General features: G+C 46.6%; 1 protein-coding gene across 8 annotated transcripts in view; it reads left to right on the top strand.

The window, feature by feature from the left end:
- ddo (D-aspartate oxidase) overlaps positions 1-15,787 on the top strand; it is a 158,549-nt gene that overhangs the window by 65,511 nt on the left and 77,251 nt on the right. For all 8 annotated transcript variants that reach the window (XM_072500010.1, XM_072500011.1, XM_072500014.1 and 5 more), the window contains one exon: positions 599-773. In XM_072500010.1, the coding sequence (XP_072356111.1) occupies positions 602-773 (172 nt within the window). In that variant the 5' untranslated portion in view covers positions 599-601. Of the gene's footprint in view, positions 1-598; positions 774-15,787 lie in introns of those variants that run through there.

Raw genomic sequence — 15,787 nt, 5'->3', positions numbered from 1 at the left:
TATCAGACGAGCCGGGAGTGCAGGAGGCGAAAGAGGCCGGCATTCTGGCCTTTGCGTCCCTGGTTAACCGGTGGAGGATTTTGCTATTATGGAAGGATGCAAAGCCCCCTCCTGTGGAAGCTTGGATCAATGACATGGCAGGGCTCATCAAGCTGGAGAGGATAAAGTTTGCCTTGCGAGGGTCTGTGCAGGGGTTCCTCAGGCGGTGGCAACCGTTCCTAGACTATCTCGCGGAGCGTTAGGAGGAGGTCAGCAGCAGCAACAGCAGCCCAAGGGCGGGGGAGGGAGGGGGGGGGGTTCTTTTGGAGTGGCATTTGGGTGAAGGTGTTTTTTTTTCCCTATTTGTGTTTTTAAATGTTATATGGGGGGTTATTGTATATGTGGGAAATCCAATGTATAATTTCTGATTGTTGTGTTCTTGTCTCTTTTTGTTGGGGGGGAGTTTGTTGAAAATTTGTTGAAAAATTTGAATAAATATATATATTTTTTAAAAGAAAGCTCCTTGCAAATTTGAATTTCGCTGCTTTATTGGGAGCATAATTCTCATTCTTGGGATTAATTATATATGTTGTTTTGGACTTTTGTTTTTTCCACACAGACCATGGACAAGATCCGAGTTGCTGTGATTGGAGCTGGTGTTGTTGGATTATCTACTGCTGTGTGTGTCGCGGAGTCTGTTCCTGGTTGCTCCGTTACTGTGGTTGCGGAAAAATTCTCTCCACAGACAACCAGTGATGTAGCTGCAGGAGTTCTCAGCCCACACTTCTCTCCAGGTGAGCTGGCAGTGAATTAGTTTGCACCACATTTGAATGCAGATTTGCAGCAAAGAAACTATTGCAAGGGTCAAGCTGCAAATTTCATTCCTGCAATAAACAATGCAATCATATTGGGATGTAACAACAGCAACAATTTGCATTTATAAAGAAAAGAATGAAAGATTTTCATTTATATAGGGACCATTGGGTGTCTTAAAATACTTTACATCCAGCGAAGTGCTTTTGGAGTACAGTCACTGTTGTAAAGTAGAAAACGTCGCAGCCAATTTCCACATAGACAGTTCCCGCAAGCAGCAAAATGATAATGACCAAATAGTGCCTTCGGCATAGTAAAACTTCCCAAAGCACTTCATCTAAATTGACATGGAGCCAAATATTAGTGTAGTGACCACAAGCTTGGCCAATAGAGGTAGGTTTTAATGAGAAAAGAGAGGTGGAGAGATTTAGGGAAAGAATTCCAGAGCTTAGGGCCGAGGCATTTTGGTGGGTGGGGGGGGGGGGGGGGCGGGGGGGTGTAGAAATTGGGGATGTGCAAGAGGACAGAATTGTAGAAGCACAGAGAACTAGGAGAATTCTCGGAGGTTACAGCAATGACAAGGGAGCAAGACAATGTGTGGATTGGAATGCGTGTGAGAATTTAGGGGCGCGATTTAACGTGCAACTACAAGAGTCCCGTTTTGGACACGTATAACAGGATGTTTCTCACCACCTGCAACGCCAGCAATAAACCCGCTATCTAATGGGATTCTGCCGTTTTCGACCTCAGTCAGGAACACCTCCCCCCTCTCCGAGGCTCATTGCCTCATTTCCTGTAGGAAGATGACTTGCGGATCAGGGCGCAATTTATAAATGATGCCCCAATCCTTCAACCCCCCCACCCCCCCCCCCCCCCCCCCACCCCCACCACTCTGCTCCTCCACCATAGCCTCCAGGCCCCCCACCACTTCCCCATCTTACCTCTTGGGGATTCTCAAGCCCCTCCCTCACCCCTCTTAAGGATAGGACACCCGGGCCCGATCCCTGGCATGGGCAAGCAGGCACCCGGGCACCTTGGCAGTGCCAATCTGACAGTACCCCTGCTCACCTGACAGTGCCAGGGTTCCTGGATGGCAGTGCCAAGGTGCCTGGGTGTCAGCGGGAGTGCCAGGGTACCACGCTGCCTGGAGCCCGACCACTGGAGATCTCCAAATGCCTGTGTGGACCATGCTAAACTGCGTCATGGTGAGGTCTCTCAGGAAGGAATGTTCGTTCCTGGGCCTCAGGAGAATCCAGCGCATGCATATTTAAATCATCTCAATTAAATATGTTCATCTTGCCAGACCTCGCGAGATCTTGTGGGAGGCCTCTCTTGCGATTAAACGGCCTTGTCGTGCCACTGAGTCGGGCGTGATGAGGCTATTAGATCGCGCCCTAGAATTAGTGGTCTTGCTGGATGGTCAGTGTGCATGATGAAGAGCCAATATGACCAGGGAGTATGGAACAGGTGAGGTTTATGTGGGGCGGTGGGTGGAGATCAGCCGGAAGAGTATTGGATAGTCAAGGTGACAAAAGCATGGATGAGATTTTCAGCAGCAAGCCAGGCTGAGAAGCCGAGAACATGGGCTATGTTAGAGAGAGGTGGTTAAAACAGACTACATTGCAATAGTGGCTACACTCGAAGTGTGCTCAATTGGCTCTGAAAATCTTTGAGAAGTCCCTGGTCATGAACGAGGTTGTATAAATGCAAGTTTTTATTTTATGTGGCGTCAGAATTTCAGGTCAGAGTCAAAAATAGGATGCCGAGATTGTGAACAGTCTGGTGAATGGACAAAGTTGTGGCAGATGGAATTCAATGTAAGCAAGTGTGAGGTTATCCATTTCGGACCAAAAATGGATAAAGCAGAATTCTTTCTGCATGGAATGAGATTAGGTACAGTGGCTGCCCAAAGAGAATTGGGGGTTCAGGTGCATAGATCCTTAAAATGCCACAAACATGTGCAGAAAATAATCTAAAATGCTATTGGAATGCTAGCCTTTATATCTCGAGGATTGAAGTTTAAAGTCACAGAGGTTATGCTGCAGCTATACAAAACCGCTTGGAGTCTTGTGTGCAGTTCTGGGCACCGCACCTTAAGAAGGATAGTTTGGCCTTGGAGGGAGTGCAATGTAGGTTTACAAAAGTCATATCTGGGCTACAGGGGTTGAGTTATGCGGCGAGATTAGACCTTTAGACCTGTTTTCACTAGAACTTAAAAGGTTGAGGGGTGATCGGATCAAAGTATTCAAAGAATACTTTGAAGGAAAAGACAGGGTAGATAAAGATAAACTATTTCCACAGGTTGGAGATTCTAAAATTGGGGGGCATTGTCTAAAAATTAGGGCTAGACCATTCAGGAGAGATGTTAGCAAGAACGCTCTCCCGCAAACAGCAGTTGAAGCTAGAACAGTTGTTAATTTTAAATCTGCGATAGAGAGATTTTTGTTAAACAAAGATATTAAGGGATCTGAGGCAAAGGTGGGTGTATGGAGTTTAGGCCACAAATCAGCCACAATCTCATTAAATGGCCAACTCCTGTTCCTATGTTCTCCCAGTGAGCCAGAGTGAGTTCTCCCAGTGAGCCAGAGTGAGTTCTCCCAGTGAGCCAGAGTGAGTTCTCCCAGTGAGCCAGAGTGAGTTCTCCCAGTGAGCCAGAGTGAGTTCTCCCAGTGAGCCAGAGTGAGTTCTCCCAGTGAGCCAGAGTGAGTTCTCCCAGTGAGCCAGAGTGAGTTCTCCCAGTGAGCCAGAGTGAGTTCTCCCAGTGAGCCAGAGTGAGTTCTCCCAGTGAGCCAGAGTGAGTTCTCCCAGTGAGCCAGAGAAGACACAGCCAGAGTGAGACTGGGAATTTGAATCTAGGTGTGAATTGAATCAAATCAAATCAGTAAGTCAGCTCCTTTTAAATTTCAGGAGTTTAGATTAATCTAGAATTGTGCCGTGTAGGTTAACAAGGGCTGCCCCACCCACTCACATAACTGGTTGGCAGTTAAGTGTCAGTCACTTAAATCTACCTTGACCTAAAAGCAGGTGGGGGAGGGGAGTCAATTCAGGCCAATTTAAAAAGAGCAACTTGTAAACTCACTCCCAGTGTGTTCTCCCAGTGAGCCAGAGAAGACACAGCCAGAGTGAGCCAGCAAAGAGTGAGTTTGGGAATTTGAGTCGAGGTGGGAATTTGAAGCTGGGTGGGGAGGAAGTGCTTTTTATCCCTGGTAAGTGACTGGTAAGTAGCTTTTCTGTTTTCTTTTTCTTTTCATTGGTATATTTATTAATTTTTTTCTTCGTTGTTTTTTTTGTGAGGGGGGGGGGAATTGTAGTTGTTGACGTTAACCGAAGGTTTAAGACATGGCAGGAGATCTCAGACCCGTGTCAAGCTCCTTGTGTGCGATGTGGGAGCTCAGGGACACGTCCACTGTCCCTGGCTCCTTCACGTGCAAGAAGTGTGTCCAGTTGCAGCTCCTGTTAGACCGCTTGACGGCTCTGGAGCTGCGGATGGACTCACTTTGGAGCGTCCGCGATGCTGAGGACATTGTGGATAGCACGTTTAGCGAGTTGGTCACACCACAGGTGAAAGGTACTGAGGGAGATAAAAAATGGGTGACCAAAAGACCGAGCAAGAGTAGGAAGGCAGTGCAGGTGTCCTCTGCGGTCATCTCCCTGCAAAATAGATATACCGCTTTGGATTCTGTTGAGGGAGATGGCTCACCAGGGGAAGGCAGCAGCAGCCAGGTTCATGGCACCGTGGCTGGCTCTGCTGTGCAGCTGGGCAGGAAGAAGAATGGCAGGGCCATAGTGATAGGGGACTCAATCATAAGGGGAATAGACAGGCGGTTCTGCGGATGCAATCGAGACTCCAGGATGGTATGTTGCCTCCCTGGTGTAAGGGTTAAGGATGTCTCGGAGCGGCTACAGGACATTCTGGGGAGGGGAGGGTGAACAGCCAGCTGTCGTGGTGCACATAGGCACCAACGATATAGGTAAAAAACGGGACGAGGTCCTACAAGCTGAATTCAGGGAGCTAGGAGTTAAACTAAAAAGTAGGACCTCAAAGGTAGTAATCTCAGGATTGCTACCAGTGCCACGAGCTAGTCAGAGCAGGAATGTCAGGATAGATAGGAAGAATGCGTGGCTCGAGAGATGGTGCAAGAGGGAGGGATTCAGATTCCTGGGGCATTGGAACCGGTTCTGGGGGAGGTGGGACCAGTACAAACCGGATGGTCTGCACCTGGGCAGGACTGGAACCAATGTCCTAGGGGGGGTGTTTGCTAGAGCTGTTGAGGAGAGTTTAAACTAATGTGGCAGGGGGATGGAAACTGATGCAAGAAGTTGGAAGGTAGTAAAACAGGGACAGAAACAAAAGGCAGTAAGGGGGAAAGTGGAAGGCAGAGAAGCCATAGTCAAATATCAAAAAGGGCGACATTACAGGGTACAGTGACTGAGGGGAGCTCAGTGAATAGGACCAGGAATACTAAAAGAAATAAAACTGGAAGTAAAAACATTAATGGTAAGCGACGCGGCAGGTTGTTACATGTAGATATGGGTTCAACGACAAGGAAAATTAGGAGAAAAGTTAAGAGGAAATATAATTTAGGCGAGGTTACTGATCAAGGTGTTAAGATTCAGAACAGAGGTTAAAAAAACATAAGTGTACTTTACATGAATGCCCGTAGTATTCGGAATAAGGTAAATGAGTTGATGGCGCAAATCATCGTGAATGACTATGATTTAGTGGCCATTACTGAAACATGGTTAAAGGATGGTCACGACTGGGAGTTAAATATCCGAGGGTATCAAACTTTTCGGCAGGACAGAGTGGATGGTAAGGGAGGTGGTGTAGGTCTGTTATTTAAGGATGACATCCGGGCAACAGTAAGGGATGACATCGGTGCTATGGAGGATAAGGTTGAATCCATTTGGGTGGAAATCAGGAATAGTAAGGCGAAAAAGTCACTGATAGGAGTAATCTATAGGCCACCAAATAGTAACATTATGGTGGGGCAGGCAATAAACAAAGAAATAACTGATGCATGTAGAAATGGTACAGCAGTTATAATGGGGGATTTTAATCTACATGTCGATTGGTTTTACCAGGTCGGTCAAGGCAGTCTTGAGGAGGAGTTTATAGAATGTATCCGCGATAGTTTCCGAGAACAGTATGTAATGGAACCTACGAGGGAACAAGCGGTCCTAGATCTGGTCCTGTGTAATGAGACAGGATTGATTCAGGATCTCATAGTTAGGGATCCTCTCGGAAAGAGCGATCACAATATGGTGGAATTTAAAATACAGATGGAGGGTGAGAAGGTAAAATCAAACACTAGTGTTTTGTGCTTAAACAAAGGAGATTACAATGGGATGAGAGAAGAACTAGCTAAGGTAGACTCAGAGCAAAGACTTTATGGTGAAATAGTTGAGGAACAGTGGAGAACCTTCCAAGCAATTTTTCACAGTGCTCAGCAAAGGTTTATACCAACAAAAAGGAAGGACGGTAGAAGGAGGGAAAATCGACCATGGATATCTAAGGAAATAAGGGAGAGTATCAAATTGAAGGAAAAAGCATACAAAGTAGCAAACATTAGTGGGAGACTAGAGGACTGGGAAATCTTTAGGAGGCAACAGAAAGCTACTAAAAAAGCTATGAAGAGTAAGATAGATTATGAGAGTAAACTTGCTCAGAATATAAAAACAGATAGTAAAAGTTTCTACAAATATATAAAACTAAAAAGAGTGGCTCAGGTAAATATTGGTCCTTTAGAGGATGAGAAGGGAGATTTAATAATGGGGGATGAGGAAATGGCTGAGTAACGGAACAGATTTTTGGGTCGGACTTCACAGTGGAAGACACAAATAACATGCCAGTGACTGATGGAAATGAGGCTATGACAGGTGAGGACCTTGAGAGGATTGTTATCACTAAGGAGGTAGTGATGGGCAAGCTAATGGGGCTAAAGGTGGACAAGTCCCCTGGCCCTGATGGAATGTATCCCAGAGTGCTAAAAGAGATGGCTAGGGAAATTGCAAATGCACTAGTGATAATTTACCAAAATTCACCAGACTCTGGGGTGGTCCCGGCGGATTGGAAATTAGCAAACGTGACACCACTGTTTAAAAAAGGAGGTAGGCAGAAAGCGGGTAATTATAGGCCAGTGAGCTTAATTTCGGTAGTAGGGAAGATGCTGGAATCTATCATCAAGGAAGAAATAGCGAGGCATCTGGATGGAAATTGTCCCATTGGGCAGACGCAGCATGGGTTCATAAAGGGCAGGTCATGCCTAACTAATTTAGACAAATTTTTTGAGGACATTACCAGTGCGGTAGATAATGGGGAGCCAATGGATGTGGTATATCTGGATTTCCAGAAAGCCTTTGACAAGGTGCCACACAAAAGGTTGCTGCATAAGATAAAGATGCATGGCATTAAAGGAAAGTAATAGCATGGATAGAGGATTGGTTAATTAATAGAAAGCAAAGAGTGGGGATTAATGGGTGTTTCTCTGGTTGGCAATCAGTAGCTAGTGGTGTCCCTCAGGGATCAGTGTTGGGACCACAATTGTTCACAATTTACATAGATGATTTGGAGTTGGGGACCAAGGGCAAAGTGTCCAAGTTTGCAGACAACACTAAGATAAGTGGTAAAGCAAAAAGTGCAGAGGATACTGGAAGTCTGCAGAGGGATTTGGATAGGCTAAGTGAATGGGCTAGGGTCTGGCAGATGGAATACAATGTTGACAAATGTGAGGTTATCCGTTTTGGTAGTAATAACAGCAAAAGGGATTATTATTTAAATGATAAAATATTAAAACATGCTGCTGTGCAGAGTGACCTGGGTGTGCTAGTGCATGAGTCGCAAAAAGTTGGTTTACAGGTGCAACAGGTAATTAAGAAGGCAAATGGAATTTTGTCCTTCATTGCTAGAGGGATGGTGTTTAAGACTAGGGAGGTTATGCTACAATTGTATAAGGTGTTAGTGAGGCCAGACCTGGAGTATTGTGTTCAGTTTTGGTCTACTTACTTGAGAAAGGACGTACTGGCACTGGAGGGTGTGCAGAGGAGATTCACTAGGTTAATCCCAGAGCTGAAGGGGTTGGATTATAAGAAGAGGTTGAATAGACTGGGACTATACTCGTTGGAATTTAGAAGGATGAGGGGGGATCTTATAGAAACATATAAAATTATGAAGGGAATAGATAGGATAGATGCGGGCAGGTTGTTTCCACTGGCGGGTGAAAGCAGAACTAAGGGGCATAGCCTCAAAATAAGGGGAAGTAGATTTAGGACTGAGTTTAGGAGGAACGTCTTCACCCAATGGTTTGTGAATCTATGGAATTCCTTGCCCAGTGAAGCAGTAGAGGCTCCTTCATTAAATGTTTTTAAGATAAAGATAGATAATTTTTTGAAGAATAAAGGGATTAAGGGTTATGGTGTTCGGGCAGGAAAGTGGAGCTGAATCCATAAAAGATCAGCCATGATCTCATTGAATGGTGGAGCAGACTCAAGGGGCCAGATGCCCTACTCCTGCTCCTAGTTCTTGGGTGCGATTCTCCTCTCCCGTGCCGGTTGGGAGAATCCCCTGGCGGGCCATTTTTTCCCGCGACACCGGTCCGACGCCCTCCCGCGATTCACCCAAGCAGCGAGAACGGCCCCGTCGAGTTCTGCGTGGCGCAGGCCGGAGAATCGCCCGGGACACCCAAAATGGCAATTCTACGCTACATCCGCTATTCTCCGGCCCGGATGGGCCGAGCGGCCTGCCCAAAACGACGGCTTCCCGCCGGCGCCATCCACACCTGGTCGCTGCCGGTGGGAACAGCATGGGAACGCTGGGGGGGGGGCCCTGTTGGGGGGGGGGGGTGCGAGGGGGGTTCTTTTACCGGGGTAGGACTCAAAAGGGGGGGGGCGAGGGGGGTTCTTTCACCGGGGTAGGACTCAAAAGGGGTCTGGCCCGTGATCGTGCCCACACGATCGGTGGGCTGGCCTCTCTGAAGGAGGACCTCCTTTCTGGGAGGTGAGTAGTGAGTTTAAAAGCTCTTACCTTTACAGGAGCAGCCCTTTGGATTTCGGCGGCAGCGGTGCGCAGGGGCCTTCTGGGAGGTGAGTAGTGAATTTAAAAAGCCTTGCCTGGTCCCGTGTCTGTTCTTCTTTTCTGTTTTATTTGTTTTTATATAAGGCGGGAACCGGAAGTTCGACCTCTGGCAAGTCCCCCCCCCCCCCCCCACCCGCCCAACCAATAAATTCTGGTGGAGAGGAAACCCGAGACACTACACGTGTAGTGTCTCCCACCCGCCCTCCTCCTCTAACCTAATAATAAGACCCATTGGTGTGAGGTAAGTGCCATATTATATTATTAGCATTGTGCAGGTCAAGGATCGGAGGTGGAGGAGCAGTCTCTGTCAGCGAGAGAACCTGAGAACATCTCAGACACTCAGAAAGTAAGAAGGTAAGTAAGTGATTTTTACTTTTATAAGTTTTTTCAAATTGTGTGTGTCGGGGGGAAACTGAAGTGACATCACAGAAAAGCTGTGGCCAGAGTGGCTGGTTGGGATTCTAACCTAAATTTAAAAAAAATTTGAGTATTTGGGAACTAATTAAACATAATAACTTAATTATAATTTAGAGGATATCTAAGCCAGAGATCGGAGAGTATTATAGTTAGCTATCGCATTTCTATTAGAAATCTAGTGCTAGGAAACAGATAGTTGACAGTAACTTTGCAATTTAAAAAAAAAGTATTAAAAAAAAAGACAAATTTTAATTTTAATTAATTGACGCAATGTCAGTTAGAGGGGTGCTGTGCTCTGACTGTGAGATGTGGCAGGTCCGGGAGGCTTCCAGCGTCCCGGATGGCTTCAACTGCAGAAAGTGCACCCAACTGCAGCTCCTCACAGACCGCATGGTTCGGTTGGAGCAGCAATTGGATGCACTTAGGAGCATGCAGGTGGCGGAAAGCGTCATAGATCGCAGTTATGTAAATGTGGTCACACCCAAGGTGCAGGCAGAGAAATGGGTGACCACCAGAAAGGGCAGGCAGTCAGTGCAGGAATCCCCTGTGGTTGTCCCCCTCTCGAACAGGTATACCCCTTTGGATACTGTCGGGGGGGATAGCCTATCAGGGGAAAACAGCAGCAGCCAGAGCAGTGGCACCACGGCTGGCTCTGATATTCAGAAGGGAGGGTCAAAGCGCAGAAGAGTAATAGTAATAGGGGACTCTATAGTCAGGGGCACAGATAGGCGCTTCTGTGGACGTGAAAGAGACTCCAGGATGGTATATTGCCTCCCTGGTGCCAGGGTCCAGGATGTCTCCGAACGGGTAGAGGGAATCCTGAAGGGGGAGGGCAAACAGGCAGAGGTCGTTGTACATATTGGTACTAACGACATAGGCAGGAAGGGGCATGAGGTCCTGCAGCAGGAGTTCAGGGAGCTAGGCAGAAAGTTAAAAGACAGGACCTCGAGGGTTGTAATCTCGGGAGTACTCCCTGTGCCACGTGCCAGTGAGGCTAGAAATAGGATGATAGAGCAGACAAACACGTGGCTAAACAGCTGGTGTAGGAGGGAGGGTTTCCGTTATCTGGACCACTGGGAGCTCTTCCGGGGCAGGTGTGACCTGTATAAGATGGACGGGTTGCATCTAAACCGGAGAGGCATAAATATCCTGGCTGCGAGGTTTGCTAGTGTCACACGGGAGGGTTTAAACTAGTATGGCAGGGGGGTGGGCACGGGAGCAATAGGTCAGAAGGTGAGAGCATTGAGGGAGAACTAGGGAATAGGGACAGTGTGGCTCTGAGGCAGAGCAGACGGGGAGAAGTTGCTGAACACAGCGGGTCTGGTGGCCTGAAGTGCATATGTTTTAATGCAAGGAGCATTACGGGTAAGGCAGATGAACTTAGAGCTTGGATTACTACTTGGAACTATGATGTTGTTGCCATTACAGAGACCTGGTTGAGGGAAGGGCAGGATTGGCAGCTAAACGTTCCAGCATTTAGATGTTTCAGGCGGGATAGAGGGGGATGTAAAAGGGGAGGCGGAGTTGCGCTACTTGTTCGGGAGAATATCACAGCTATACTGCGAGAGGACACCTCAGAGGGCAGTGAGGCTATATGGGTAGAGATCAGGAATAAGAAGGGTGCAGTCACAATGTTGGGGGTATACTACAGGCCTCCCAACAGCCAGCGGGAGATAGAGGAGCAGATAGGTAGACAGATTTTGGAAAAGAGTAAAAACAACAGGGTTGTGGTGATGGGAGACTTCAACTTCCCCAATATTGACTGGGACTCACTTAGTGCCAGGGGCTTAGACGGGGCGGAGTTTGTAAGGAGCATCCAGGAGGGCTTCTTAAAACAATATGTAAACAGTCCAACTAGGGAAGGGGCGGTACTGGACCTGGTATTGGGGAATGAGCTCGGCCAGGTGGTAGATGTTTCAGTAGGGGAGCATTTCGGGAACAGTGACCACAGTTCAGTAAGTTTTAAAGTACTGGTGGACAAGGATAAGAGTGGTCCGAGGATGAATGTGCTAAATTGGGGGAAGGCTAATTATAACAATATTAGGCGGGAACTGAAGAACATAGATTGGGGGCGGATGTTTGAGGGCAAATCAACATCTGACATGTGGGAGGCTTTCAAGTGTCAGTTGAAAGGAATACAGGACAGGCATGTTCCTGTGAGGAAGAAAGATAAATACGGCAATTTTCGGGAACCTTGGATGACGAGTGATATTGTAGGCCTCGTCAAAAAGAAAAAGGAGGCATTTGTCAGGGCTAAAAGGCTGGGAACAGACGAAGCCTGTGTGGCATATAAGGAAAGTAGGAAGGAACTTAAGCAAGGAGTCAGGAGGGCTAGAAGGGGTCATGAAAAGTCATTGGCAAATAGGGTTAAGGAAAATCCCAAGGCTTTTTACACGTACATAAAAAGCAAGAGGGTAGCCAGGGAAAGGGTTGGCCCACTGAAGGATATGCAAGGGAATCTATGTGTGGAGCCAGAGGAAATGGGCGAGGTACTAAATGAATACTTTGCATCAGTATTCACCAAAGAGAAGGAATTGGTAGATGTTGAGTCTGGAGAAGGGGGTGTAAATAGCCTGGGTCACATTGTGATCCAAAAAGACGAGGTGTTGGGTGTCTTAAAAAATATTAAGGTAGATAAGTCCCCAGGGCCTGATGGGATCTACCCCAGAATACTGAAGGAGGCTGGAGTGGAAATTGCTGAGGCCTTGACAGAAATCTTTGGATCCTCGCTGTCTTCAGGGGATGTCCCGGAGGACTGGAGAATAGCCAATGTTGTTCCTCTGTTTAAGAAGGGTAGCAAGGATAATCCCGGGAACTACAGGCCGGTGAGCCTTACTTCAGTGGTAGGGAAATTACTGGAGAGAATTCTTCGAGACAGGATCTACTCCCATTTGGAAGCAAATGGACGTATTAGTGAGAGGCAGCACGGTTTTGTGAAGGGGAGGTCGTGTCTCACTAACTTGATAGAGTTTTTCGAGGAGGTCACTAAGATGATTGATGCAGGTAGGGCAGTAGATGTTGTCTATATGGACTTCAGTAAGGCCTTTGACAAGGTCCCTCATGGTAGACTAGTACAAAAGGTGAAGTCACACGGGATCAGGGGTGAACTGGCAAGGTGGATACAGAACTGGCTAGGCCATAGAAGGCAGAGGGTAGCAATGGAGGGATGCTTTTCTAATTGGAGGGCTGTGACCAGTGGTGTTCCACAGGGATCAGTGCTGAGACCTTTGCTCTTTGTAGTATATATAAATGATTTGGAGGAAAATGTAACTGGTCTGATTAGTAAGTTTGCAGACGACACAAAGGTTGGTGGAATTGCGGATAGCGATGAGGACTGTCGGAGGATACAGCAGGATTTAGATTGTCTGGAGACTTGGGCGGAGAGATGGCAGATGGAGTTTAATCCGGACAAATGTGAGGTAATGCATTTTGGAAGGGCTAATGCAGGTAGGGAATATACAGTGAATGGTAGAACCCTCAAGAGTATTGAAAGTCAAAGAGATCTAGGAGTACAGGTCCACAGGTCATTGAAAGGGGCAACACAGGTGGAGAAGGTAGTCAAGAAGGCATACGGCATGCTTGCCTTCATTGGCCGGGGCATTGAGTATAAGAATTGGCAAGTCATGTTGCAGCTGTATAGAACCTTAGTTAGGCCACACTTGGAGTATAGTGTTCAATTCTGGTCGCCACACTACCAGAAGGATGTGGAGGCTTTAGAGAGGGTGCAGAAGAGATTTACCAGAATGTTGCCTGGTATGGAGGGCATAAGCTATGAGGAGCGATTGAATAAACTCGGTTTGTTCTCACTGGAACGAAGGAGGTTGAGGGGCGACCTGATAGAGGTATACAAAATTATGAGGGGCATAGACAGAGTGGATAGTCAGAGGCTTTTCCCCAGGGTAGAGGGGTCAATTACTAGGGGGCATAGGTTTAAGGTGAGAGGGGCAAGGTTTAGAGTAGATGTACGAGGCAAGTTTTTTACGCAGAGGGTAGTGGGTGCCTGGAACTCACTACCGGAGGAGGTAGTGGAAGCAGGGACGATAGGGACATTTAAGGGGCATCTTGACAAATATATGAATAGGATGGGAATAGAAGGATACGGACCCAGGAAGTGTAGAAGATTGTAGTTTAGTCGGGCAGTATGGTCGGCACGGGCTTGGAGGGCCGAAGGGCCTGTTCCTGTGCTGTACATTTCTTTGTTCTTTGTTTGTTCTTTGTTCCTCCGCGCCCCGCAACATCCATCTGACATCTTCTTGCGGGGCGGCCTCGGGGAGGACGGCAACCACGCATGCGCGGGTGATGCCAGTTACGCGGCGTGCGCTGACAACAATAAATATTGTTCCACATGGGCTCCAGAGTCCAGAATCAAAGCCGAATGAGGTCAGTTGGTTGAAAGCCAATGCTGGATAAATACTTTTCCAGTAGTGTTGACTTCACATGATGAAATAGGCATGCAGAGATCAATCAGTCTTGTAGGCAATGGAATAGAACTTCCAAGAGAAGCAGGGCAGATGGGGCCAATTGTCCAACCTGGACCAGAATTACTTTGTTGTGGCCTGCTTTGATGTTAAACAGCAGACTGAGACAATACAGTTCCACAAGGCAATATTGCTTGTTCCACAAGTAAGAGGCCCATGTCACATTACTCTCTCAATTCTACTATCTTTGATAAATGGTATGTATCCATCACCTGGATTCCAACGATTGGTAAATATCTCAGCCATTATGAAAGGGAGGCTACAGGGCTTTTGTTTCAACAAATGATCCATCTCTTTCTGGCCAGCTTGGATTATTAACTGCAGATGGCCTTTGCAGAGTTCTCTTTAAAGTTGAGCTGCACAATCCATAGCAAGTCGTTAATGGCTCCTCAGAGATAGCGGAGTGTGAGTATTTCCTAAAACTGCCAAGTGGCTTCTTTTGTTTGCGGTCACAGTGTTATGGGTCTGGCCCTGAACCCCAATTTTGGTTAAGATCCTGGTTTGCATTTGGTAAAACCTAAAATGTTATTGCACCACAGGAGTGCCCAGTGGACAGGTTTTATGTTAAAACAACATTTAATTTGAGCACAGAATTAAGTGCATTAGCAACAAAGAAATAGCTTTGCAATTAACAGATACAACATCGTAATGTGCTTCCTATAAATCTGCCTCTACATTTCAATTAAGCAACATACATATTTCAACTACCACTGATGTATAAAGTTAACAATCAGATTTTACTTGCTGAGAGCTGGTTTAGCTCAGTGGGCTAGACAGCTCGTTTGTAATGCAGAACAAGGCCAGCAGCACTGGCTCAATTCCCGCACCAGCTTACCCGAACAGGCGCCGGAATGTGGCGACCAGGGGCTTTTCACAGTAACTTCATACTTGTGACAATAAAAGATTATTATTATCTTGGTGTAAAGTCCTTGGAGAGAGAAATTTTGTTTTAGGACCAAGCTGAAAACCCTTTGCTCAGCATAGAGCCGTGGAAGCAACTCCTTTTCCAGACAGACCTGGCCCCTTCCTTTAACTACACCAACTGTACTCAAAGCACACAGCATTATTTTGTCTCTTGTTAAAAGATGTGCCTTGATTTGTTTAGCCAGGCTCAAACGGTTACAACATTAAATTAGTTCTCTATCTGCCAGAGATAAAATGGCTTTTACTATCTATTAGCAAAACACTTCCCCTGCAAAATCCCTGACTACCTCACTTTAATCACAGCTTTAACATCCATTGGCTGTAAGCATTTTAACCTAGGATTTAATAATATTAGTGCAAAAACACAAACTATAAAATATACATTCATTACAGCAGACAGGCATAGGTTCAGCCACTTCGCAGATCTTTGTTCAGTTTAAATTTTTTAGAAATAGCAATGAGCATATCTACAGGTATTTTATTAAAAATATGCAGTGTGAGTGAGGCCTTAGTCTCTTCACACAACATACCTCTATAAGTCTTAATAATCATGTAAGAATATGTGGTACTCCAGGACAGGTGGGGTCGAGTAAGAGAGAAAGTAATCAAGAAGAGTGGTTAATAGGATTAACAGATTGCCATGTCGACTACAATGTCATGACTGAGACCTGGCTCAAAGGGCAAAATGAGGTGTTGAATGTTTCTGGATACAAGGGATAAAAAAACTTGCTCATCCGGGCCACCGTCATGTGTGCCAGGTGAACCACCTTGAATTGTATCAGGCTGAGCCTGGCACATGATGAGGACATGTTGACTCTGCTCAGAGCATCCTCCCACAGACCCGCCTCATCCTCCCATTCCGGCTCATCTTCCCATTTACGCTTTAGCTCACCTATCTGAGTTTCCTCCCACTCCATGAGTTCTTTACAGACATCTGAAACCTGCCCCTCCCCCGTTTTAGAAACTACCTTGTCCTGTATCCCCTGCGGTGGTATAAGCGGAAAGGTCGCAACATGCCTTCGCACAAAATCCCTCATCTGCAGATATCGAAACCCATTCCCTCCCGGCAATTCAAATTCCTCCTCCAAATCCACTAAACATG

This window comes from Scyliorhinus torazame, chromosome 4 (assembly GCF_047496885.1).
Source record: "Scyliorhinus torazame isolate Kashiwa2021f chromosome 4, sScyTor2.1, whole genome shotgun sequence".
NCBI classification, from domain to species: domain Eukaryota; kingdom Metazoa; phylum Chordata; class Chondrichthyes; order Carcharhiniformes; family Scyliorhinidae; genus Scyliorhinus; species Scyliorhinus torazame.
Note: the sequence above shows the minus strand (reverse complement) of the source record. Positions and strands in the feature narration are given on the sequence as shown.